General features: G+C 41.1%; 2 protein-coding genes and 1 long non-coding RNA gene across 7 annotated transcripts in view; all 3 read left to right on the plus strand.

Annotated features, from left to right (window-relative positions):
• Positions 1 to 19,203, plus strand: part of pip5k1ca (phosphatidylinositol-4-phosphate 5-kinase, type I, gamma a) — a 56,384-nt gene extending 37,181 nt beyond the window's left edge. The window contains exons 11-19 of one of the 5 annotated variants that reach the window (XM_085152046.1): positions 2,509 to 2,593; positions 4,604 to 4,765; positions 5,162 to 5,303; positions 5,602 to 5,634; positions 5,878 to 5,997; positions 8,999 to 9,269; positions 12,886 to 12,954; positions 14,024 to 14,113; positions 16,208 to 19,203. In XM_085152046.1, the coding sequence (XP_085008172.1) occupies positions 2,509 to 2,593; positions 4,604 to 4,765; positions 5,162 to 5,303; positions 5,602 to 5,634; positions 5,878 to 5,997; positions 8,999 to 9,269; positions 12,886 to 12,954; positions 14,024 to 14,113; positions 16,208 to 16,210 (975 nt within the window). In that variant the 3' untranslated portion in view covers positions 16,211 to 19,203. Of the gene's footprint in view, positions 1 to 2,508; positions 2,594 to 4,603; positions 4,766 to 5,161; positions 5,304 to 5,601; positions 5,635 to 5,877; positions 5,998 to 8,998; positions 9,270 to 12,885; positions 12,955 to 14,023; positions 14,879 to 16,207 lie in introns of those variants that run through there. The other 4 variants (XM_085152045.1, XM_085152048.1, XM_085152047.1 and 1 more) reach the window with 4 other exon arrangements.
• LOC146490837 (uncharacterized) lies at positions 4 to 1,735 on the plus strand. Its single transcript, XR_014872480.1, has 2 exons — positions 4 to 498; positions 531 to 1,735. It is a non-coding gene; the product is annotated as an uncharacterized LOC146490837 (long non-coding RNA).
• Positions 19,204 to 21,629: 2,426 nt separating the features above from the next.
• On the plus strand, positions 21,630 to 25,973 carry LOC146490838 (ras-related protein Rab-11B-like). Its single transcript, XM_085152055.1, has 5 exons — positions 21,630 to 21,793; positions 23,571 to 23,766; positions 24,230 to 24,423; positions 24,537 to 24,617; positions 24,707 to 25,973. The coding sequence occupies exons 1-5, from the start codon at positions 21,754 to 21,756 to the stop codon at positions 24,850 to 24,852; spliced, it is 657 nt and encodes a 218-aa protein (XP_085008181.1). The 5' UTR covers positions 21,630 to 21,753; the 3' UTR covers positions 24,853 to 25,973.
• The last annotated feature ends 960 nt before the right edge of the window (positions 25,974 to 26,933 follow it).

The following is a 26,933-nucleotide window of genomic DNA, read 5'->3' on the forward strand; positions in this document are numbered from 1 at the left end:
AGTTTTTTAGCTTTTGGGTTTCTTTCCTGAGCTTCGACATCGTAAGAGGTTTTATTGGCACAAAATGTCAATTTTCTGTCAGCTTACCTGCCTGCGTCATTATTTCTCCATCCACATGGCTAAACCTGTAAATCCACACCTATCCCAGACTTTCCATCCGTCTTTCCTTTTATCCGGTTTTGCTTATTAGAGCTTTATTCAAAATAAGTCAGTTGCTATTTATTTTGAATACATAGAAATAATTGATTTTTTTAAATCTCACACTGTACCACCCAAGTACATTTTGAACTCATTTTAATTTTTTTTTAAATTATATTTTTTGATGTACTATCAACAAATCCTTATGCTACTGTATATAATACCAGTATATCTCTGTATGTCAACAGTTAATGGGCCTCACAGTCTCTTCATCTTTGAATTTAGGTGTTTTCAGTCTGTTTGCAACAGGTGTATAAAATCAATCAATCAGCCATTTGTGACGCAATGAAGCGTTGTATTGTAATTTGAATGCCACCGCATCAACACGTCAGTCAGTGAAGTTTCTTCCATCCTGAATATTCCACAGCATACTTTAAGTAGTATTATTGCAAACTGGAAACATTTAGGAATCACCGCAAAGTAGTGACAGTGTTGCTATAAAGTTACAGGGCAGTGTCACAGAGTGAAGTTTTTTCTTTTTCTTTTATTTATTTAACCTTTATTTAACCAGGAGGATCCTATTGGGATTAAAAACCTGTTTCAAGGGAGACCTGGCCAAGATAGGCAGCAGCAAGTCTCTCACAGTTACTCAATTAAATACAGGCAGCAACAACACACGTGAAAAAATAAATGAAAAATTAAATAAAATAAAGATAGAATTAAATAAAATTCAGTTAAAGTGACAAACAATCTAATTGAAACTGTTGCATGTTATGGACTTGGCCTCAGGGACTCTTAGGCTACGTCCACACGTACTCGGGTATTTTTGAAAACTGAGATTTTCCGTTTTCATTTTAAAAAATAATCCCGTCCACACGTAAAGGCAGAAACGAAGGAAAACGCTGCTAGGAACATGCCAAAGCAACAGATGGCGATATATTCCTAACCGTGCAGAAATGTTGGCCAATCAGAAGTCTAGAAGCCTCGGTGGGAAAACGTAAACAAAGATGGGGCATAGAAGCAGAACCGAGTCGTATGTGTGTGGACGTAGCCTAGTTTTGCTTTAAAAGCACTAAATGAAATCAAATTAATTTAGTTATTTTCCAGTTCTGCAGTTCATCCCAAGTCAAGGGTGCTAAATGGACAAAAGCTCTTTTGTGCATAGAAGTCTCAAACAGTCTGCTGATTCGATAACATTGAGTCAATACAGAGCTTCAAGCCTCCTCTGGCATTAACATCAGCACAAAAATCGTCCACAGGGAGCTTCATGGCATGGGTTTCCACAGCTGAGAAGCTCCTGTACTGTGTAGCTGACTTGTAGTTTTGTCCTTTGTCCTGTGCTCATGATAGATTATCCCACATATACTGCAGAGTCCACTTATGCAGACCATCTGGGTATATCTTAGCCTTTAGCACACATCCCAAGAACGACACCATGGAGTTACATCTTCAGTCCACTCATATTTTAAAAGTTCAGTTGCTCCGTAATTTTAACATTAATCTGTTGTTTATTGTATGTAAAGTGTTATTTATTAATTTATTTATAAAACCATAGGTATATCTCCTCCACTACCACTACTAAAACAATGTAACACTGTCCGTTGCTCATTCTGAAAAATACGTGGGCCTTAAAACTGTAATGCCGTAGAAACACTTTATTATTAGCAAATTGCAACCACATTCATTTAAGTAGCGTTATTTCCATAAACAGAGCCATTAAGATCAGCAGCTGCCTACACACAGTATTTTATATTTTGTTCTGCCAAGTCTGATTTTACATGGAATCTGATACAGTGCATCACTTGCTGACTTAAACTCAGAAAGATTTACAGCAGAAAATCAGTCCCATCAATCTCCCCGCCTCTTTTCTTTACTCCAAGCTCCCACTCCGAAACACCCTGACAAGCGAGACGTGTGGGAGAGCAAACAGCGTCCTGTTCGTCACCGTTGCTGATGACAATGGATCCTCAGCACGACCTCCGAGCCACGCGCAACATTACATATTGAGCAACAGTGATGCTGAAACAAAAAAAGCTAATAACTGAGATTCTCTCTCTTCATTGCTTCCGCCGCCCCTACTGTCCTCTGTCTCAAACCAAACACCAAGTGTCATCTGTCAGTCCGCTGGTGTTGTCTTATCTCCATCTGCTGAAACATAAATAATGAAGAGTTGGGTCCGTAGCCTCGTCTGACTGTGTTTCTGCGTGTCTGTAGCAGGTGTCGTTCACTCGTGTGGTTTGGCCCAGAGAGAAGAATTACTGAAATGGGTCACTGAAGAACTCACAGACAGTTTTAATCTACTGCGAGCACCAGTTTGATCATTTTATTCATGCACCATTTGTCTCATTAATCTCTCTGTCTCTCCCTCAGGACACTGTATCGGTCCACCGGCCAGGATTCTATGCCGACAGATTCTTGAAGTTCATGAGCACCACAGTTTTCAAGAAGAGCTCCTGTGAGTTTCATTTAAGAAATTGCCATAGGTAGAGAGAAGGAGAGAGCCACACACCAGGGTTTTGTCGCTTTCAGTGTCGAGTCTTGATAAGAAAAATCAGATACAGCAGCTGAAAGATTTTTTATTTCATATCATTTTAGGAAAATACATCTGTTGGATCTCTATTTGCTTTTATTTTCACTGCTTTTAAGCATTTTGTAAAGAGTACACAGGGGTATGTGTATGAGATTTTCAGCCTTGGTTAGCTAAGGTTAGATTTAAGCAGAGGGGGTTGTTAATCAGTTGTAGCTGCTTTGGTGCTAATAAAATTAAAAGCAGGCATACGGGAGGGGTAACAATGAGACGACCCCCAAAACGGGAATGGTTTTACAGGTGGACACCCCTGACATTTTATGCCCCCCTCACTGCCTGGCAATGTGCAGCCTGATTGGCATTTTCCACTGAATACTAGAATTGGCAGGCCCACCTTTGGTGTCCTGTGCTTTTCACAGATGAGAGCAGGTTCACCCTGAGCACATGTGACAGATGTGAAAGGGTCTGCAGAAGCCGTGGAGAATGTTAAACTGCCTGTTCGGGACGGCCTGTTTGGTGGTGGGTCAGTGATGGTCTGGGGAGGCATGTCCATGGAGGGAGATCCGTGATCCATGAGATCCAAGGAGATCTCCGTGGACACCATCCGTCACCTCATTAGGACCGTACTCTAACACTGTCAGGCATGCATACAAGCACTTGAGGTCTATACAAACTAATGAGCACCATTCTGAGTTGCTGCTATGAAATTTCACCAAAATGGACTGCATCGTTTTTTTCACTTTGATTTTTGCGATGTCTTTGAATTCATCATTCATCATTCTGTGGCAACATAACCCAATGCCTATCAGTATAGATATCCAACAAGAATCTACCCCACGGAAATATGTGTTTTCAGAGTGTTCCATGTTTTATAAGAGTTTACATTCATTTATATATGTTCAGAAATGGTGTATGTAGTCACGATGTTTACTTGAAATTAGGGATGCAACGATACCAATTTTTTCAAACCAATACGATACCGATACTTGGATCTGAGTACTTGCTGATACAGAGTAAAAAAAACAATACTTCTACCACACACACACACACAAATGCAATGAATTGGAAGACAGGTTTAAATTTCATATCGCGGCTCGAGTATGCTGAGAAGACGGTGCAATCCTATGTTTTCCACAGCCGGCATTGGCTGGTCATCCAGAGCGATAAAATGAGTCAGAGCCTCTGTTATTTTAACTGCCCGTGAATTTTCTCTTGCCATTTTTCATCGCTTTTCCAAAACCTGAGTTAAAGTTGGCTGTTCCGGTCCACACTGCTGACATTTTGTTTAGCCTAGCTACAGCAGCCTCCAGTTTCTCTTTTTTATCTGGATCCGCCAGTGTCACTCGCCTAACCCTGTGCCTGTTTAGCGCGGCATGTCCCCCTAGTGGCCAATCTAAAAAGCTACAACAGAAATGACAAGCCACCCTCTGATTAATGAAATAAGTTGGTATCGGTTCATGGTATCGGTTAACCTTTACGAGTATGAGTACACACACATTTTACAGTATCGGCCCCGATACCAGTATCGGTATCGGTGCATCCCTACTTGAAATCCCAATTTCCTGTTTCCGCAAAACCCAAACAAATTCCTAACCTAAAGTGATTTTCTCAGGAATTAAAAGGGAAAATAAAGAAACCATATAATAATCACTAAAAACTAACACAGAACAAGTTCCCAAAAAGGTCTTTAAAAAGTAAAAATTCATTTCAGACTTCATATATATCTATATATATATCTATATATATATCTATATCTATATATAGATATATATATATATATATATATATAGATATATATATACAGAGAGAGAGAGATCATAAAAACTGTCACTTAGAGGCTGTGTATACTGTAAGCTATATACCCCAAACTATTAACCCTCAACACAACACACAGGTTCATTACTGTAAATAAAAGCCTTATTGTAAATTATTCCTCAGCTTTGAAGTCCTCTCCGTCAAAGAAGGGTCGTGTGTCCTTGACGGTGCCCAAGTGTGGTGGTCCTGGTGCAGCTTGGTCAGCCAGCCAGCTGCCCTCTGAGAGAGACGAGAATATCTACGACCTGAGAGGAGCTCGCAGCTTCCCAACGCTGGAGGACGAGGGTAAATACACTGCCTGCTGTGTGTTATGATAAAATTAACAAAGATGGAACACGGTATATAGTTTTACAACAGCATATTCCAGCCATCCATCCTTTCTCTACCATGTATATGTGGCTGGGTTGCGGGGGCAGTAGCCTAACAGAGAAACCCAAACTTCACTCTCCCCGAAAAAAACCTTCGACTCATCCGGGGGAACACTGAGGTATTCCCAGGCTAGCTGACAGATATAATCTCTCCGGCGTGTCCTGTCTTTGCCCTGGGGCCTCCTCACAGTAGAACATGCTCAGAACACCTCGCCCAGGAGGCATCCAAGGAGGAAAATGCCCAAAAAAAAAGATCGCTGACAGGTACCAGCTCTCTCCAAGATAAACTGTAATGACTGTGTCTGTCCACCAGGGAGACCAGATCTTCTTCCATGTACTCCTCCATCATTCGAGGAGGCCACTACAGCATCAATTGCCACTACGCTCTCCTCCACCACCTCTTTGTCCATTCCTGAGAGATCTCCCTCTGACACGGCCGAACACCCCCGCTACAGGTACTAACACACACACACACACACACATCTTTTAAAACATTTATATATTAGATGGTCACAGGGAATCCATCTGTTCATCGCCCTTTTAATTATACATGAGCTTATAAATATTAAAGTTCATATATGGGACAGTTAACGCTGTAATTAATGACTTTGTTATGCTTTAGTCTGAAATATAACTGGTTTTATTTCCAAACTCTTATTTCTTAAACTTAAGCTTAAAGTTGTGTTGTCAGAATTCACCAGTGTGAGGCTTAAAGCACGTTGCTCTTACTGACTGTGTTTCCTCTGTCTTCAGGAGGCACACCCAGTCGCTTAGCCATGATGGGAGGTGAGTCTGAGTCCAGAGTCGCAAAATGTATTAGGCAGGATCAGCTCAGCTTGTTTCACAAACACTCACTTGTTGTATGTTTTCATAGCATTAAACACTCCTGGGTGCGGTGGGCGGGTGGCGGAGAAAATCTGATGTCAGTGTGTTTATGACTAGGCCCGTTTTCCCTCCTCGTGTGTGTGTTTCGGCGTTTCATTTCCTCTGCGTGTTTTTCTTTTTATACGAGGCTGCTTGTGTTTTCAGGACCCAGGAGGAGCTGCGTGTGCGTGAGGAGGATCAACAGACCATCACAGTGGAGGTGGAGCTGAAGAGACACGACAGTGAGCCCACCTTCTCTGTTCCTCAGCCCTCACCTGAAATCAGGTACTCCAACAACACAAGGATAAACACTATGTAAACACAAGTCGTCCTCAAACTTAGACTTAAAATCTGATGTTGGAGAGACGAATGCACTTCTTGTCAGTTGATTTACAAGAACATCAGAAACACACTTGTAACCTGTGTATTCACATAACACTGAGTTTAATTAAATATCCTAAACCTGTGCCAACATCGACTTTTACATCGTTGGTCAGCCAGCTGCAAAACATGTTTACGATTTTTTGATAGATACCAGGAACCTTTGGAGGAACTTTTGGTGGCATGTTTTACACCGCAGAGGTGCTAAAGGGAAAAGGAGCAAAACTGTGATTGACTCTGAACATGGCATGGTTGTTGGTGCTGGGATTTTCCCACACAAACATCTCTAAGGTTTGCAGAGAATGGTCCAAAAGAAGGGGTGCTTAGTACTAACTGAGCGTCGTTTATATACCAAAGTCTACTTTTGCATTCTTGCTGACCGTGTCGATCTCTTTATGACCACAATGCGACCATCCTCTGATGGCTGCTTCAAGCATCGTGTCACAAAAATCATCTCGATCACCTGTTGAGAGAGGGAAAAAGAGAAAACAAGCAAAAAAAGAACATCTACTGTACTCAAATAGTCTCCACAGTAAACATATTTTGATGTGGTGGAACGGGAGATTTGCATCATGAACGTGCATCTGCAGCTATGGTGATGGTATCATGTCAATAGGGTTAGAGAATCATAAGGAGTGTTTCTAGCACCTAGTTAAGGCCTTTAAGTGTATTTACAGGTTTTTATTTTATCCACACTGGTTTATCCATCACATACACACATTAATGGATGCATTGGGGTTCATTTAGAGTTCAGTGTCTTTCCCATGGACACAAGCAAACTAGTGCAGCTTAGGGTTCATTATTTCATGGTTCCCATCTTTATTTTATCTGTTGGCCTCACCCAGAGTTAGGGGGCGGCGCGAAACAATGCTTTGGTCTAAAGTGTATTCTTTAAGCAAGCGTTTCTCAGTACCTGTAAACGGACTAAGTATTTGTATACTTTTAAAAAATATCCTCATTTAAAATAGATAAAAAAAAGATGTAATACAGCTGCCATATTAGTCCCAAAAAATGCTTAATGATGAATATTTTCCACCATGCACAAAACAGACCATTATGAATAAAAGAAACAAAGTCTCAGCCTCTGTCCTTTTCACTGCACACGACAGAAAGATGTGAAAGAAAGAGGCAGCTCTTATCATACATGTGACCCAAATACAGAAAGAGCTAGAACGAGGCTCCTCTATTACCGCGATACATCGACAGCATATGACTCAGTTTGACACCATACTATAAATAACCTGCTGTCTGTGTCTCAGCAGGACTTAGCCAGCTGTTAGGTAAACACACCTCACCTGTCTCGCACACACACAAACACACACAGTGTGTAGCATGAAACACTGAAAGCAGATTAACCCATTTGTTCATGAGGTCAGGGTTCTCTTGTTATGGGGAAATAAATGCTGCAGGTGAATTTAGGGGCATGCATCTATAGTAATTAGGTTATGAGAGAGTGCCCACATGCATAAATTTGTCCATAAGGAGTGTTTGTCTCCTGTTTTTTAAATGGGAACATGGTGCAGACACTAAATCAAAAAAACCCAAACATGGGGGAAACAATCAGAAAAAGTAGGGTAGTGGGTCGGGAAGCTTTCACGCCTGAGGCTACCGCCCATAAAGCTGCGATTATCCCACACTTTCTGATTCTGATTCTAATTAGTTTTAATTTCAAGGTGAAACAAAGAGAGTTAGAGCAACGCTTTACGCATCTCTGGATTTTGAAAACAAAAAGTAAAAAACTTTCATTTTTACAGACTTAAACAGACGTAATGTAAACACGCTGGAGTTTTCCTGGAGTCAGGTCAGTGGAGATTGGGGTGCGGTTGCCCAAGGGAAGCCAACTGAATAATTGGGTTTGATGGTGAGAAGGCAGTGGCTAGACATGAGGCCTGGGGGTCTCGAAAGAGCTGGCGGGGAGGAAGGAAGGGGTGGCGAGAGCAGCCGAGACAGTGATAGGCGAATGGATTAACTGCCTCAACGCTCCTCTGAGAAGCTGCTTCTAACACACTTGCAGCTTTGGAAATGGGTTGGATGGAGGTGAGAAGGCCGACATGAAGTGGAGAAATTGGATATTTAATTAGAAGATGAAAAGATAAATATAAGGAGCAATTTGTGAAGAAGGCAGGCAGAAAAAACTGTGTAGTGAAAAAATTTGTTTAAAAAAATTAATAAATAAATAAAAAGAAAGAGGTGGGGTGAAATGGGCTGAGACGAACTGAGTAAACGAGCATCTTTTTGCATGGCAACAATCATCCCGTCCCCCCTCGTTTGTTCAGCCATTCAGTTCTTCACTTGGAGATGCCAAGTCTCCTTTTTTTTTTGCTTGCTTGGCCTGCTGCCGGGCTTTTCCTCTGGTGGAGCTAAGCTCGAACACAGAAGCTGAGAAAGCAATGTGGATGTGCCTAAATCCTTCCTAATAGTCGATGATCTGGCCAGGAACAATAAAGGATTGTGGCAGCACACAGCCAGCTGGCAAATCTTTAAGCTTAAGCATCTAAACCACAAACATCCCCACCGCACATATACGCACAGCTGTTGAATTTTCTCTAATAGCTTGGTCCCACTCTTCTGCCCTGCTGCTGGAAAGTGGCTTATGGCAAGTGACCCAATTAATGGCTCTTAACGTCTGTGGGTCTGTGTGTAGGTGGATGTGCAGGCAGATTTGTTTCTGCTCTTGTTAAAATACATAAAGTGAGGTGAATTGAACAGGATGCAACATTTTTATAAATACCTGAAACTGTGTGCTGCACTTTGACCACATAGCTACGCTCTTCTTGAATCAAAGTAATCCAGTTGTGCTTGTCTGCATACATATAAAAGAACTATTAATAGCTAATTTAATGCTGCCAATTGGAGACTCTGCCTGCATTCATTTTCTAACAATACAACATTCGTTTTTCCACAGTGACGTTCAGGAAGTAGCCGGCGCAGACGCTCCAGGCGGTGCCGCAGCAGAACCTTCAGGCTCTTCGTCAGCACCCGAGGCTGCCTCCTCCGCATCCTCGTCTGCCCTAGCTGCTTCCTCCTCCCCGGGGCTACCCGAAGAGGCCGCATACAGCCCAAAGGAGGCGGCAGCGGTGGAAGCAGACAGGGCCAGCCAGGTGTCCGGTTCAGGGTGCACCAGTCAGGCTTCGGTTGACGACGACGACGACGTGCCAATCACAGATATCTACTTTGTAAGTACAAACATAACCTCGGACATGTGCAGCAAACACAAAGTAGCAGCTTTCATCACTTCTCTAATCTTTTAGTTTGGCTTTGTTTTTTTAGCCATCACATCATCACGTATATCCAGTCAGGGTCGGTGTATCTTAACTGAATAGACTGAGTTGTTTGACGCTGTCCTACAGATGCGCTAACACGTAGACTACAGGAAAGGAGTGGAGGATCAGGCTGGTACGGGAAAAAAAGTGTGCGCAGCTCTTGTTTGCAGTGTGTGGTGCTTTCAGCTAATCGAAATGTTTTGGGAAACATTTTGCTTTCTTGCTGGAGGCAAGATATAAGACTGATATCTGTTATCCTGTTTTTAATGCTCAGCTTAGCCTGTTGGCAGGTAGATTAGCGTTTAGATGTGAGAGTCGAGTCACTCTTCTTATCTACCTCTTAGCAAGAGGCATATTTCCCAAAATGTTTTCTTTAAACACAGGTGTGCGCTTTGGTTTGGAGTGTTTGCTGAGTGATATTAGAGTGATGTATACCTTCACTTTGTTGCTCCTGTCTCAAATGATCTCGAGCCAACCTTCAGACACACTCACAGGATTTTTCTAAATAACATTTAAAGCTTTTATTTTCAAATTTGCACCTGCTCAGTCTCAGCACTGTCAGATAGTATTGTGCTAGCTGTGTGCCCAAAAGCGTAGCTATAAATGAATGTATGAGCATCGGGTGAAGGAGAGCAGAGCTAGTGATCACAGTTACAGATAGAAACATTCTCACTTGGCCTGTCAGGAATTAAACACCTTCTAATGTGGCTTTGAGAAACTTTAATGACCAACAGGTTAGTCTGTGAGCTCCCTCAGTTATTTAACAGCCTTCTCATCTACCCGGCTGTGGCTGACGTCCATTTCAAGCTTCAAAAGCAGGAGATCCTCTCTCTGTGCACAGCAGCAGGGGGTCTGTAGCACTGCGTGACAAAAAGTGACACCACACACATCCTGAAGTGTAACTACAAAGAAGCATGCCACAGGCAGAGCGCTCAGAAGGGACTTCATGGAGTGGCAAAGAGCTTGTTGTTCTATTAGCTGCTGATGAAATGCCAACAACACAAACTACAGTATAAAAGGAGTACGGACAAGTGTGTTTAGACTGGATTTGTACCACTCAGTTTAGCCTTTCGTCTTTTTGTGCTCTCCCCTCGCTCTGAAGAATAAATTGGATTTCTGCATGATTGCCCAAACTGCTTGTTCCAATCTTAAACACTTCAGGTGCTGTTCCAGTTCATTCCCACATGAAGAGCAAGACACATGTTTTGGAAATGATTTCTCAGAAGTTTCAAATGAAATTATTAACATGCTACAATCTGGAGCAGTGTTTAAAAAATGAAATCAAATGAAATTAAAATTTATTTCTATAGCATAATAATTATTATTATTGAGTTATAATACAACAAAGTTGACCAAAGTGCTTCACGGTCGGTCAGAGCAATAGCATAAGACAGAATAAAAAACAGTTAAAAAAATGCTGCAGCACGCATTCTGACCAGAACTGGGAAGTTTGTCTGTATCACTCCTGTTCTAGCTGACCTGCATTGGCTACCCATAAAATACCGCATCCAATTTAAAATACTGCTGCTTACGTTTAAAATGACCAACAACACAGCACCAAGCTACCTTAAGGAACTCCTTAAATCGTATGTTCCTGCCAGAGCATTAAGATCATCTCCTCAGTTACTCTTGGTGCAGCCTAGATCTCGGCTGAAGTCTAGAGGTGACCGGGCGTTTGCCCTGGCTGCACCAGAATTGTGGAATAACCTTCCGATTGTGATCCGGGCGTCTGATTCCATCCAATCTTTTAAATCACGGTTAAAAACCTATTTGTTTAATCTTGCCTTTCCTGCTTGTTAATGCTCACACCTGACTTTTAGACATATTCTATTTTTTCTTATACATATTTTTATGACTTGTACTTTTATTATGTTTTTATTTTGATATGCATTTTATATTACCCCTGTGTATTAGTGGCATTGACCTGTGAGGATATTTGATACTTTGCTAAGGCCTTATAATACTCGTGTTACTTCTCTGTCTCATATGTTAAGCACTTTGGTATACCGCTGGTTTTTAAATGTGCTCTATAAATAAAGATTGTTGTTGTTGTTAAAAGGAGGGCAGGAAACAATATGGGTAAACAGCATAACTAGCCACGAAATAACAAACTAGTTTGAATCAAAAGCCAGACCAAAATATTAAGTTTTAAGACGCAATTTAAAAGACTGGATGGACTCCGAGGACGGAATATAAGGAGGGAGGTTATTCCAGAGTCTGGGTGCTACGATAGCAAAGGCCCGATCACCTCTGGACTTCAGATGAGACCGCGGTTGCGTCAGGAGCATTTGATTGGAAGACCTATGTCCTCTATTAGGAATATACAAATGGAGGAGTTCGCATAGATAGCTGGGAGCCAAATTGTTTAGAATTTTAAAGGTAAATTGATACAATGCAAGTTGGCTAAAACTGGTGTGATGTGATCATAATTTCTAGTGCCAGTTAAGAGACGCGCAGCTGCATTTTGAACTAACTGGAGCCGGTGACTAGAAGAATATGTGAGGCCCGAGTAGAGAGAATTACAGTAGTCCAATTTGGAAGTGATAAAAGCATGAATGAGCTTTTTAAGATCCTTCAAGGGAAGGCATGGCTTTGCTTTAGATAGATCAAGATCACACTCAGGTCTGTTGGGACTGCAGAAAATATCCGTTTACATCACTCCTATAAAAAATATCTCTTTAATCTGACTTTCTGCACACTTTGGTTTGCTTATTTTAACACCACCAAATTATGGGAACGGTTTTTACTCGAGAAAATCGATATGAATTCGATTTCAGTGCTTGTGAGATTTGTTCCATCATTTCTGCAAGGAGGAGCGAATTGTGATGCATAAAAACCCAGTTTATCATCCCAAGACTCTGTTTAATAGTCTATCAAGCTGCTGGAACAATTTAATGGTTTTAAATTGTAGATTTTCCAGAGATGGAAATGAAGTATATGTCTGAATTTTGAAGATTTGTCAGCATTTAAGCTTGTGTATTTCACCAATAAAAAACAGCACAGCTGCGAGACTGAAAAGAAGAGATTGATTGGGAGTTTAGTTTTTAGGATTCACATCCGTACTCACATCATATGTTTGTTTCTCTTCTTTTGCCCACTCTCATTTCTGTCGCCTCTCACGTCCACCCCATTAACCCATTACACCTCGTCGCTCAAGCGTTCAGTTTTTTGCCATTCCCTTTCCACCTCACATCCTTTGTTTACTCCCTCCATGCTCTCTCTCTTATTTCACATGTTCTCATTATTGTGATTTTCTTCAGAAGCCATAATGAAAGTGGCGAGATGGTGTTGTTGTATGCGAGCGGGAAATGAAAACAGAGGCGGCAGCCAAACACGTGAATCTAGCTGTGACCATCGACTTATCCAGTGTATCCGTGCCTTTTCCATTTTCACCCCAGCATGCTTCCTTTTTTTATCGTCAGTGTTTTATTTTGAGTTTCCCTCCTCGCCCCGTGTCCCCCTCCACCCTATGTTCAGCTTTTCATCTGTCTTTGTTTGTCCATCTGTCATGTACCTCTGCTGTTGTCAGTTTCCTGATGGGAGGACCTGGGTGGTCTCTCCTTTCCGACAAAGGAGGAAATGCCAGTCTGGTCAGCCAGTAAGTGAGATATAAGTTAGACAGCAGTGGCCTTGTAACAGTAGCTGTTCCCGTTGTTGTGTTGAGAGGAAACAAAGTTTTTTGGATTGTTGTGATTCTTGTGATTGATCAACTGATTGTGTTGTTTTGTGATCATGTTGACACTAAAGAACAAAACCTGTTCTCAGCAGGTTAAAAAAATGACAGGAAGCTTCTTATTTGACAGTTTCTTTTATATTCATCTTCTTTTGAGTATTGTTTCCTCACTCACTGACAGCTTGCTTTATTTCTCTTTGCACCTGTGTAGTTAGTGTGTTTATTGCAATGTGCTGAGCTTTGTGTGTGTGTAAATATACACGTGCAAGCGTGTGAGTGTGTGACATCCACCTCCATCCCTGTTACCTGTTGCCGTGTTGGAGCGGCTTCCCTATCTTAAAGGGCTGGTACCCCGAGAATGATAATGGCGAGACTTTTTAGAGACTCTAAGCAACACTGAGTTCAAACGAACAACAACAACACAAAACAAAAGGCATGTTTGCTTGTTGGAAAAGGGGAAAAAGACATCTTGTTCCCTTGCTTTTCTTTGACGAGGATGCTTTCTGTGTCTGTGTCTGAATGTCCCGGCATCCTGGCTACCCCCCCGCTCGCCATTCCCATCTCCTCCTTCTCGCTCCTCATACTTCCCGCTTGGATGATTTAGCAACTCATCCCTTGCTTTGCTCCCCAGGACTTAGTCCAAATGTTACAAAACACCAAGACATGGGATTCAGGCACACATCACTGAGGTTCATCTTAATATTTACATGTTTACAGCATTTTTTTTGGTTTGTTTTTGTATAAGATATTAACATCATGTTCAATTCAGCCAGGATGAACACATCCTTCCAAACACTTTCAACGTTCACACTCTCCAGTATGTCTCAACAACATTCCTCCTTAATGCATCCCTAATTTTCATTTCCTGTCTTGTCTTTTCTCCTGTGATCTCCTGTGTCTTTCTCTCCTGCCTGCCCCTGCTGCTTGTCTCTGTGCCTCTGGCCTTTCCTCTGTCCCTCTGGCCCCCTCTGCTGTGGTGGGTGTGTAAAAACAGCCTCCAGAGGACAGGACCTGGGTGTACTCTCCGCTACACTATGGCTCAGAGTCTAAGGCCCTGCCAGATGGGGATTGGGAAAGAGAGACAGTAAGTGAGATGCATCGGACTAAAATATGAAGCACAGAAAGTTCCCCCCAGAAGTGGAATGAAATTTGTTCGGGACCATGTTTGGGTTTGTTCTTAGGGAAGGATGAGCTGTAACGCTACACTCTGCACGAAGCTGCTACAGTAAATGTAGGCAAAGCTTCTCAGGTCCCAAAGTCCATTACTATTTCAAGAGTACGCTCGGTCTGCGTCCAGAAACCCACTCCTACATTACAGCATTCATTGTTCATTGACAAACGGGTGGAAATGGTCATCGACTGCCTCTGTGATCATTTAGTCCACGACCAGCCATCCCGCGTCCCTCCAACAACAAGCTGCTCAGACTTTAACACACACATCCATCGGCTCATGTGTCACCAGACCGCCATGGCTCATTCTGCTTAAGCCGTTTAGACTAACCTGACAAGTTGCAATTTATTGAACATCAAAACCCGGTTCTGAGTTCTTTTGAGTTTATGAGGAACGAGTTTATTTTCTGGTTTAAGTTTATATTTAAATACTACCGAGTTTAACAGTTATGTAAATTAGACAAATAAGCCACTCAAACTTATGCAAATTTAAAGTCAGAATGGCGTTTAGGTCACTTTAGTTTGGGTTTGTTAACTTTACGAGGTGTTTGTGAGCCAGTCTACTTTGTTAATGTCGCTTTAATGCAAAAGCGACATTCATCTGTTTTTTTCCCAACTCATTTTGTTTTTCCATCTGCTTCTCACGCTAGACCTTTCTTTACTAAGTAGCCCCCCCCCCCCCCCAAAAAAAAGACAAAACATAAACAAATCTACTATTTTTTTTAAAAAATGGCAGAAAACAAAAATCAACAGCTCATACAACACAGAGCTCCACTTTCTTATTGTAAACGTAAGATGTCAGTATAATTTGGCCAATTACACTCCATCAGTGTGACATCATCATAGAGTCATGTGACTGAAAATGCAGCATCATTGTCTAATGAAGAGCAGCAACGCTCGAATGACAGATTTTGACCCCATCAGCTGCATATAAAGCCTCAGTCATACCTAGAGCCTAAAGACCAGTCAGCGAATCCCTGGCAACAAGCAGTCGCTAAGGAAAATTCAGCTCAGTTCAATTCAGTTTAACAGTCTGCCAAAAAAGTTTAGTTGATGAGGGGTTGCTGAAGGTTGCTAGCACCAAGTGAAATAAGGTGTTGCACTGAAAACTTGTGTGATTGCGTTGATCATTAGCAGATTCCAGAAATCACCTGTAGTTTGCAGCGAAGACACCGGCATGTGTGAAAACGGTCGCCAACTGCTCGCCGAGTGGTCGTGAAACTGTGAAAAGTCCGATGCAAGACAGAAATGGAGACTCGTTGCTGTCAAAGTTGCACATTTGGAAGCATTTTGTTTGTAGCAATATGAAGCAATTTTTAAACTGAAGGCGAATGTTCTCCGTTTCTCGTTTTTTCAAATTTCACTCGTGTTCAGCTTCACTATTTTCATGCAAGTCAGGGTCTCCAATGCAAACTATGGGCAACCATGGCAATCTACTACCAACCACAGCAATCACAAGGAGGTTTTCAGTATCCTCTTCGCTGCAGATTTCACCTTCCAGCAGCCGGTCATAATTATAATAATCCAGAAAGGTTATGTCATTGGTAAACAAACAAACTAACAAAAAAACAGCCGTTTCAAACTTTAAAACTTGTACGTCAGCTGGTGAGCAACATGAGCTAAAGTGTAGAAAGTATCATAGTTTGATTGGGATTGTTTAGACAGTCCAGGTAAAAAAAAGTGTGGTTTCTAGAAGATACAAGAAATATTTACTATATGTGGGATTATTGCTGGAAAATCAGACTAATCAGACGGCCGTAGCCTGTAAAAAGTATTTTTTAATTTTTTTTTATACCTGCCTTTACCTGCTGTTAAGGAACTCTGCCTGAGCTCACTGTCCTGGCTTCCTGTTTGCTTTTCATCTGTAGCTGCACTTTGATTTGATGGCTCGGTGTTTATTTATCATTTCCAAATAATTAATGAGAGTTTACAGGCCGTACACCCAGGGGGGAAATGAAACATTTTCACTCTTCTGAATGCATTAACTCAGTCTGTCTGTCTCCCACAGTAAATCCTGTTTTCTGGCAGACAGGAGTGAACGTCTCAGCGGAGAGGACTCATCAGTCTGAAGTCCAGACCTCAGTGGCGGCAGCGCGATCTCTGTCTGAACCAGGATTTAAAAACATGCATACAGAAACACACTGAGAGGAAAAAGTGACTGTACCAGAGTACCAGAGGGAGAAAAAAACCCTGACAGTGATGATATCACTGGTTTGCAACCATCCCTGCCTTTCACCCTTTGACAAATGAAATTTATTACATCAGTTTAATAAATAATTGTATGTGTGACATAGTGCGCATAAGGCCGTATGTAGTCTTGTATGTTTGACACACCCAAAAGACCACGATAACCTACCTTTTGTTCTGTTTCACACTAACACAGCCCTCCAACCGACTCTTTCCCGACGAATCTCTGAAAGTCATTTTTATTCGTGATATCCTTTATGTTGCAAAGCGGTCACACATACTAGCCAGCAGTCATCTCCTGGGTTCTGTGATCAAACAAAACCACAAGAAGCTCATTAAAACATTGATCCACGACACAAATACGGGTTTAAAAAATGCTAAATTGAGTGGATGCTCCTTATAGAAATGTACCTCTAAGTTTTAAAGTATTAAAGTTTTCCATTTTTAAGCAACTGCTCATCTTTTGTAGCGAGGCTTTAATGAAGCTATATTAATGCTACTACTGCCTTCAGTTCTCAATAAAGAAAATAAATGGCACATCCAGAACTAGGAGCATATAAAGTAGTTTCTCCCAGTAAGGAAACCTAATTTGAAGAAAAATGAAATTAAACTCGTTAATCTCAAAATTATCTCCAGTGCAATTACCTTAGACTGGAACATATCAGTCATCCTGTGACTGCACTGGCTGCTGTGTTTCCAACCAGTTCGAAGGAAATCTCCAGCTCAGTGGTTGTAATTGCTGCCAGTATGGTGCCCATTTCCACTATGCCGCTGCTGTCGAAGTTAATTAGCTGTGTCTGCTTTTCCATGATAATCTTACCAGAGGTCATCATCACAAAATTCAGAACAGTTTGATGCTAAAAGATTTTTGCAAAACCAAGTGTGAAAAGTACGTCTTACTAGGCAGCCATCATAGCCTAACATAACTTGGATAAATAGGGCTTTTTCTTCCTTTTTCCCCCTGAGGCAGTGGATTACTCTTCTGTATCCCGTGATGTTGGAGGGCCCACTTTGAGCCAATCAAAGCAGAACATCCAGATATCTCCGTCATCCTTTAAAGTAGTGAAAATATGCAGTTTAACTTTAAAAAACATGTTCATCTACAGCATTATTAAAACTTAAGTCCTGTTGTTATATTTTCATTTCTAAACTTTTCTTCAGCTTGTTTTTACTACTGTGAACTTTTATTTATTTGTCTGTTTGTATTTGATTGTAATATTCACGACTGGTACTTTTCACTCATTTTTTTTTTAAAATCTATTTACATCCAAAGACTTTTAGTTTTTGTTTTGCTCATTTTCTTCACTGCGGTATTTTGTTCTCTTTTTCACGTGTTGTCTAATTCAGTGTTGTTTTCCACTACACCACATGTTGTTCCAATAGCTGAGGGTGATGACTCTTGCCTTCAAAATAGAAGGCGTCAATTACAACACTAAGGCAGCAGACATTGTCATTAGAGTAATTTTCACGTCTACACAATGTCTTCCGGTGTTGCCCTGCTTTCGGACCGACGTACAGGGATCATTTGTAACAGTAGAATCAGCATATCGGTTACTTTTTTCTACATCACCTCCTCACGTCAAGAAATCGGGGAATCTTTCCAATGTTTGTAGATGTAGAGCACCAGTTGTAGTGTTTGCGGTCGATATCGTAGCTGTTACCTGTATATTCCAGTGAACGCAGTGCGTGTTGGCTTGGTGAGACACAGCAGTTTGTGAATGGGTTGAATGTCGTTTGCGCTCATTAAAAGGACCTGAAGACGAACTAGTGGTAGAGGCCAAATAAACACTCATCACATTATCCAGAAGTCATATTTTCGAGTTCTTAGATAAGAGTCTCTGCTCGCACGTGCTGATATTTGGACAGTATTTATTTTAGGTTTGTGTGTGTGTGCACATGTGTCTGTGACATCAATCAAAGTCATTGTACATTTAGTGTTTACTGTAGTCTCTCTGTGGCTGACATCTTAAAGATTTGGAAGTTTTTGGGTTTTTTAAACTAACTACAGGCAGTTTCTTCGGTTCGTTGGTACCTTTTTACGTGTGTTTGTGTGTAAGGGAGGTTACATCAATGTCAGCTGTTGTAAAATAAGAATCGGTTTGTTCTCATGACGTGCAGTGGCCAGTTGTAATCAGTTTGCTGTTGTTCATCAGATGAAGACCATAGCAGCAATATTTTGTACAGTTAAGCTTTTACGTTAATTGCCTTATTAGGAAATTTTACATATAGGTCTGTTGTTTATATTTTTTTTTCCACTTGTGCTGTAATATTTATTTTTCGTTCTCATAGTTGTGCTCCTGAGAATGTGTACATAAAACTATAAATACATATATAAAGATATACAAATATATTTTCCATTTGAATCGGGAAAATATTATTTTTATTTGGTTTCATTTTTGCTGCTGGGCAAGAAATGATTGCAATCTACATGATTTTACTGTACCATATTCTTCAGTGTGTTTATTGAGATGCAGCTGCTGTATATTTATGGTTTGCGAACCACGGCTGTGTCTCTGTATGATATCCAAAACCGAAAGATTTGTGGGGTTTAATGTACATGCAGATCAATAGGGATTCTTCCAACTGTTCAGCTGTGTTGTGTGTGTTTTCAAATCCCTGTGTGCCCTCATCCAATAGGGAGAGTCCTTTACAGAGACATAGCATGATATCAAAATGAATATGCATATCAGAAATGTGTATTTATGTATATCTGTGTAAATTCATCTATTTATACATGAGGATAAATAGATGACTGTGTGTGCGTGTGTTTGGACTCAATCAGAATGAATACGAAATAAAGCAGTTCTATGAATTGTTGTCCGTGGAGATGATGTGTTTTAGTTGGTTCTTCGTTGGGTGGTTTTTCTTCTTTTGGCGGCTCTGTTTGACTACATTGGATCATCTGCCTCCATGTCACCATAACCACAGCATCCACCTCTGTAACACCAACCCTCTACATGTCCTCCTTCATCCGTGAAGCTTCTCTGAGGTCTTCCTCTTTTCCTCCTGCCGGTCAGCTCCATAGTCATCATCCTTCATCCAATATATCCACTATTGCGCACGTCCGAACCATCTCAGCCTCGTCTCTCTAACTTTGTCTCCAAACACCTCAACCTGAGTTGTCCCTCTGGTCTAACTTCTAATCCTGTCCATCCTGGTCCCTCCCAATAAAATCATGACATTTTTACCATCTCCAACACGGCCTCCTGTCTTTTGTCAGTGTCACCACCTCTGTCTACCATCTGGTAAACCTTCTCTTTCACTCTAACTGCTATCCTTCTGTCACAAATAAATCCTGACACTCATCTCCACCCTGCCTGCACCCTTTTTTTCACTTCTCTGCTTTGGATGATTGACCCCAGGTATTTAAACTCAACTATCTACACTACCTCTACTTGCATCTTCACTGTTACACCCATCTCCCTTATTTACATTTATTCTGTCTTGCTTCTACTGCCTTCCATTCCTCTTTAGGGCAAACATCCACCTTTCCTGAATCTCTTCCACCTCTCTATTGTCACTGTCATCTACGAACATCATCGTCCACGGAAACCCTTCCCTGACATCGTCTGTCAACTTGTCCATTGCCACCACAAGCAAGAGGGGCCTCAGACCTGATCCCTGAAGTAATCCCACCCCCACGTGGAACCCATCTGTCATTCCTACAGTGCACCTCAACATGCCCTGCATTAGCTTCTCTGACAGTCCTGGCAAAATAATCATGTGACATGGAAACGAAACTTTGAACATGGCCACTGGAGAAACTTACCACATAAACCTCTGTGTCTGACTCCACAAATCATTAGTAAGTAATAAAGAGTCAAAAACATTTTAATTCATGGGTCACATGCTACCCAGTTTGATCTCCACGTAACTTTTATCTTAACCTATTTAAAAAAAACATGCCAAACTTGTCACTGAAAACAATATCCTGTGAACAGTCCATTTATATCAACTGATGATGAACAGCCTCTCTTAAGAAAAACATGTCTCAGCATTATGACTGGAAACAGCGATGATTCAAAGAAATGCACTGGCATGACTCCCTGGCTTAAACACCATATTTCTGCTTGGTAGTAAAAAGACTATGGGTAATGTCTTTGTCAGTAACAAGGCAGTAAACCGAACAATGACTCAGACCTCTGGCTCAGATAAAACAGTTGCTAGCAGCACAATGTTTCATTTGCAATATTTGCAAATCCTTTAGTGGCTTGGTTCTGGTCAGTGGACAAAGTGTTTGAGAACTCCTTTACGAGGCCACAAAACATATAGGGAAACCTGAAATGTGACCCGTCCAGCATCTAGAGTATTGTCTATGTCAGATAGATAGATTTGTAGAGTGCTATAAATATGGCCACTTGGTGGTGCCACTTCAAAGACTTATCAGAAGAAACAACCAAAATATGTTTTAAATAACTAAAGTAAATCTAAGAAGCTGATATTTTGCTCTGGATCACAATGGACAGACTACGCTTTAACATCATTGAGATTGTTTTCCTAAGGTCATGAGAATGGCTGTAGGACTGCAGGAGAGGCTGTAAATTTGCACATGCAAAAGCAGAAAGCTAGGAAAGCCACATGATCTCATTCGAGATAATCCCTTTAACCTCTTTAGCCCAGCCCTTTAAATATAATGTATCAGTAGAACATTATCTCTGCCACAGGCAATGACCACAGACATACAGGCACACCTGAGTGTAATCTCAAATCTAGCTTTTTCTCTAATTGTAAGAACAAGAACAATTGCATCACCAGCTGCCTGTGTTGGCCTAGGCACATCCTCTCGGGTACAATTAAACCATTTCTGACCAGGGTATTATAGTTACCTACAACTATAATGACGTAAATAAAAAAGATAAAAGATAAATGTAGATAGAATATGAACATGGTATAACAATAATAGATGGTATATCCTGCTTTTCTAGCACAGTGTAGTATAGTCTTTCCGTCTTGGTGTATATTGTGCAATACTTTTTACTTCAAAACAAGACAAAAATACCTCTCTCGTGTGTGTGCGTGTGTGTGTGTGTGTGTGTATAGGGGGTGGAGAGGGGGGGGGGGGGGGTACGTCGACGAGCTCTGAAGGCTCCGAGCATCCAAATTAGGAGAACAAAGGCTGCGATGGTAGTCGTGTTTTCAAGGTACACGATGATTGGCCAGCATCTTCAAAGAACTCATGTGATTGGTGGATTTGTCTGTCAGTCAATGAGATTAACTTTTCAATTGGCCTAACTCGAAGTTGCAAAACTCACGTGCCTTTCCTCTTCCTAGAAGGCGGTGCCTGCTGGTTGTTACCTGCTGGTGGAGAAGCTTGTTGTTGTTATTGTTGTTGTTTGTGTTAAAGTTTAAAAAAATAAGTCTTCTGAAATGGGAGCCCGAGACGATGAATACGACTACCTGTTCAAAGGTAAGTTTATCTCTGAAGGGGGATGAATGTCAGCTGCTCGGTCGTCTTTAATATGGCTCTCGGTAACAACAGGAGCAACTGAGGAAGTCAGTAATGCTAAAGTTAGCTCCACTGGTAGCAAAGTAGCAAACGATAAAACGATACCTGCTGAAAAAACTGACGCTGCTGCAGGTAGAGTTTGGAAATTCAGTGAACAAATGTGCATTCCCTAGCTTTAGGATACACCTTATCCCAGTGAGTAAGTTTAGACACTGCAGCTGTCAGGCTGCTTAAAGTGTGTTTAAGTAGCTAGCCGCTAACATCACAACGACGTTCCTACTTTGAAGTTAACTGAAACGAACCCATGTTCTGATTATATTTGATCTGTAACTCAAACGTAAATCAATTAGCTGGATAACTTGGTGATAATGACCTTGAGTATGCCTAACAGGAATAATTAATGTCATTTTATTCTCTCTGACATCATCAGATTTATTTGTCGTCACGTTAACATTAGACAAAATATGTCTTATATTAGTTAAAGTAAAATTCTAGCGTAAAGTCAGTTTGAAAATGTCAGTGTTAAAAAAAATGATTATTTTAAGTGTTAAAAATATTAAAGCTGGTGAGCCACATCATTAAGAAAAGGGGAAGCAGTTGTGGAAACTAGGATAAGAACAAAGCTGATGATAAGTTAGCAGCGGTATGGCACTACAGATGTGATGCCTTCTTTGAAAAGTGTAGAGAAGGTCAGAGAGTGCTTCACTCTGTCTCTGTGGATCTAGAGAAAACAAACGATACAGAGGAACTGTGGTACTCTATGAGGAAGTCAGAGGTAGCAGGGAAGTATGTGAGGCTGGTGCAGGACATGTATGAGGGCAGTGAGCCAGTAGTGACACTGGGTTCACGGTGGGATCGGATCGTCTGATCCACCTGAGCCTCTTCTTGTTTGCAGTAGCGATGGACAGACTGACAGATAAGGCCAGGGAGGAGTCTCTGTGAACTGTCATGTTTGCAGACGATACTGTGATCTGTAGTAAGCATACGTGGCAGCTGGAAGAGAGCCTGGATAGGTGACTGTATGAACTAAGAGAGAAGAGTAATGAAAGTCAGTAGAAGCAAGACAGAATACCTCTGTGAATGAGAGGGAGAAAGGTGAATAGGTAAGCATGCAAATAGCTGAGGTAGTGAAGGTAGAGAAGTTTTAATACCTGGGGTCAAGTCAGGGTAGAGTGGATGGAGACCCGTGTCAGGTGTGATTTGTGACAGAAAGACAGCAGCAAGAGTGAAAACAAAGCTTTACAAGATGGTAGTGAGACCTACTGTGATGTATGGCCTGGAAATGGTGATAATGAGAAGTAGACAGGAGGTCGAGCTGGAAGAGGCAAAGCTGAAGATGCTAAAATATTCATTGGGTGGGACCATAATGAACAAGATTAGAAATGAGGACATCAGAGGGATTTAGATAGAAAGCTTGGCAAGTCTGAGATTATTTGGATGTGCAGAGAAGAAATAGTGGATGTTGAGTATGGAGCTGCTAGCGAGGAAAAAAAAGAGAAAAACCTCAGAGGAGGTTGCAGAGGGTTGGTGTGACAGAGGAGGATGTTAGGGTCAGGCAATCTGCTGTGGCGAGTTTGACTGGCTTAAATAAAAAAAAAAAAAAATTCTCTGGGCTGGCTGTGCACCGTCACAGGGGTGGGAATGCTGCAGCCTTAAGTGAGCCATGGTAGACCGCTGACACAGCAGGTCTACTGTTTGCTTTGTTTTTTCATGTGTATGGTGTGTATTTTGATTCTAGTTGTACTAATCGGAGACTCTGGAGTGGGGAAGAGTAATCTGCTGTCCCGTTTCACAAGAAATGAGTTCAACTTGGAGAGCAAGAGCACCATCGGGGTGGAGTTTGCAACCCGCAGCATTCAGGTGGACGGCAAGACGATAAAAGCTCAAATCTGGGACACAGCTGGGCAGGAGCGCTACAGAGCCATCACCTCAGCGTGAGTTTGTTTTGTCGTATGCATTACTTAAGGTGTTACGTTAGTAATGGTTATTTATAGGGTAATGTTCACACACTTAGACATGTATAATGAGATGTGTCTTTGCTAATAATTGTGGCTGAGTAGTATGTGTTTGAATCCCTTAGGGTATTAGACCTGGTACTAGTTTTACATAAATTAATTGTCCAAATTCCTTTTGTTATCAGGAGGAATTAATCACCTGTTCTTTTTTTTTTCTTTGTATTGTTTATGTGTCCTCCTTATTTCTGTGGGGATGGAAATGATTGTGAACCTTAGTGTCTTTATATGAAACTGTCATTAGTCACCAATTATAATCAAAACAAGTGTAAAAGAAAATACATTTGGCTTGTAATTTCTATTTATGGTTTAAACTAATATTAAACCATGTTAATGTTAAAAAGTTAGTTGATAATGATGGCTTTATGGCCTCTATCTTCATCAGGTATTATCGGGGCGCAGTCGGGGCTCTCCTAGTTTATGATATTGCGAAGCACCTGACGTACGAGAATGTGGACCGCTGGTTGAAGGAGCTGAGGGACCACGCTGACAACAACATCGTCATCATGCTGGTTGGAAACAAGAGCGACCTTCGACATCTCAGGGCCGTGCCCACCGATGAGGCCCGAGCATTCGCAGGTGGATTTTTGAGTGTTCTTTGTTTTGCTTTGGAGCAGTCAAAGTAGCTCCTTAACATTCAGTTCAGTTGCTGTAAAATAAAAATCCTTTTTCTTTCTTTTTTCTAACCTTAGAAAAGAACACTCTTTCATTTATTGAAACTTCAGCCTTGGACTCCACTAACGTAGAAGAAGCATTCAAGAGCATTCTCACAGGTAAAAAATAAAAAGTGTGAACTCAACTCAATAATCATCCAGGTACTCTACTGTTAGACCTCCTCTTATGCCATTGTTTTCTTTCCTAGAAATCTACCGTATCGTATCTCAGAAGCAAATATCAGACAGATCTGCACACGAAGATTCTCCGGGCAACAATGTAGTAGACATAAGTGTCCCCCCAACTATGGATGGGCAGAGGGGCAACAAACTCCCCTGCTGCCAAAGCCTGTGACCCTCCTTTTTTCTTTTTCTGGTTGACTTTGTGTCAGAGTTTTCTCTTTTCCCTTCTACTGTCAGATGCTGTCATCTTACCCTCATGGGTTCAGAAGTGTTTGACACAGAGACTCTTAGATTTGACATTCCTTTATGCTGTTTTCTTCTTTGTTCGTCTGAGTCCCATGTCAAAACAACTTGTCTAAAATACGAAAACTGAGAAGAAAGACAATTGTTAAGCTGTTAACTACAATCTCTTTTTAATTCACTAGATGATGATCCTATTGACCCGCTCCTGCTGAAGGAGTGGTGAGGGATCGGTAGGCCTGTTTATGAGTGCTCAGAGGTGTTTTTACTCGGTTCCTTTTCTCAGCCTAATCTGCTATAGTGGAGTCTCATTTTCATGTCGGGCTGACCTGATTCTGCCTGTCTTGCAATGTGGGTGCAGAAGAGGAGATGAGAGGAAGGTTCGTTTGGAGTGCTGATGTGTGGTCTGTCAAGAGTTTCTGGTTGCCTCTTTAATTTTAATTTTCCTCTTTTGCGCTGTGTGCCCACTCTGGCATGAAATTAGCATGAGCTTGGAACCAGACTGGCTATGAATGACTGACTCATTATAGGCAAGCATGAAACACATGACACATTTTTGTTTGTTTGTGTGTGTGTGTGTGTGAGTGAATTTTAGTTTTGTACACAAACATACCAAAGGAAACAATCAGAATCAGTTTTGGGGAAGCTTATTTCACCGTGTTCAAGGATGTTACGATTGCAGGTGATTGCTAAAAGGTCCAGGCTATTTGCAACAAATGTGTAACGGTCCACAGGAGATGCATTGTTATAAGTTGTGGTGCATGATGTCAAACTTTCATTTCAGAATTAGATTGGGGTTTTTTTGCACTAGAGTCCAGTTATTTCAGTGGAACCTTATATTTCAAAATGGCATAAAATTTTCATCAGGTAGCATTTTGCTACCTGTAAGGAAAACAATGCTGACAGAAAAGGAAAAATGAAGTTGAAATTGTAACATTTCTGTACCAAATGAGCCATTGCTGTCATTAATCCTAACTGTTGAACAGGAATTGATAAAAGTTTGTAAACTCAGAACATTATCCTTGGAAAACCAATAAATAAATACTCCCCACATACTGCTTTCACTTCAGCAACATTAATGGGTTTTACTTGAAAAAAATAGAAGTGAAAATCAGAAATGCAAATTTTGTTTTCATACTTGGGTGGAAGAAAATATTTCCACCCATCTGGTTGAGGTGCTGTCATGCATTAGGTGTTCATAAGAAAGCATCTCATACATTTAAATGTGAATTTAATCTGAGCAGATATAATCTTTTTTGCATTACACCAGAAAATACTGAATCATAACTAAAACCTGTCCATATGACCATACAGCAGACAGTTATTTTGGCATCCCTTACTCAGTTTACTCATACCTTAAGCTGGGTTGTTTTAATAATTGACAGATGGGTTTCTTAGGCATTTGGGATACAAACCTACTTTTTTAGGTTGTATTCAAAATTATTAGAAATGTATAAATAAGGTTAAAGCGATAAAATTAGGTTTGTTTACTACATGTAACTAGTGATGGGCAGATGAAGCTTCATGAAGCACTGAAGCTTTTCATCCAATTGGTTCACCCCAGTGCAAAGCTTCTTGAAGCTTCATTTGCTCTAGTAGGACACCTACTGGACGTAAAAATATTAGTTGGCATGAATTTGAAGAGTGTGGCCTTTTGCACACAGCCTGTAAATGTCAACAACAAAAGGAGTGTGTAAAACATGTATATTGTAGTGATGGCAGTATACTGTGTATATTTATGCTGGCAGTATGGAAAATGATCATTTGGAAATGCTTAAAATGGAAATGATCATTTACTGTGAGGTGAGGTGTGGTTGGGGTGTGGACAGTGGTTGTGCTTTTGTAACGTTCAGGTATGGACAGCTACACACTGAGGCTTTGAGCCTCAGTCCTGCCCACATTTTATTCTGTAAAAACTAAATTTTCACTGCTTTTATGACCTTTTTAGTGGGGAGAACATAGCTAGGATTTAATGATTTAACAAATCTTTTAAATCCTTTGTCCTCCACAATG

The sequence above is a fragment of the Neolamprologus multifasciatus genome, chromosome 23 (genome assembly GCF_963576455.1).
Source record: "Neolamprologus multifasciatus chromosome 23, fNeoMul1.2, whole genome shotgun sequence".
NCBI classification, from domain to species: domain Eukaryota; kingdom Metazoa; phylum Chordata; class Actinopteri; order Cichliformes; family Cichlidae; genus Neolamprologus; species Neolamprologus multifasciatus.

Excerpts from the sequence above, each read along its gene's own strand:
- LOC146490838 (XM_085152055.1), top strand. The coding sequence starts at position 21,754 with ATGGGAGCCCGAGACGATGAATACGACTACCTGTTCAAAG. Across the intron at positions 24,424-24,536 it reads TGAGGCCCGAGCATTCGCAG|AAAAGAACACTCTTTCATTT; the intron begins GTGGATTTTTGA and ends TTCTAACCTTAG. Across the intron at positions 24,618-24,706 it reads ATTCAAGAGCATTCTCACAG|AAATCTACCGTATCGTATCT; the intron begins GTAAAAAATAAA and ends TTTCTTTCCTAG.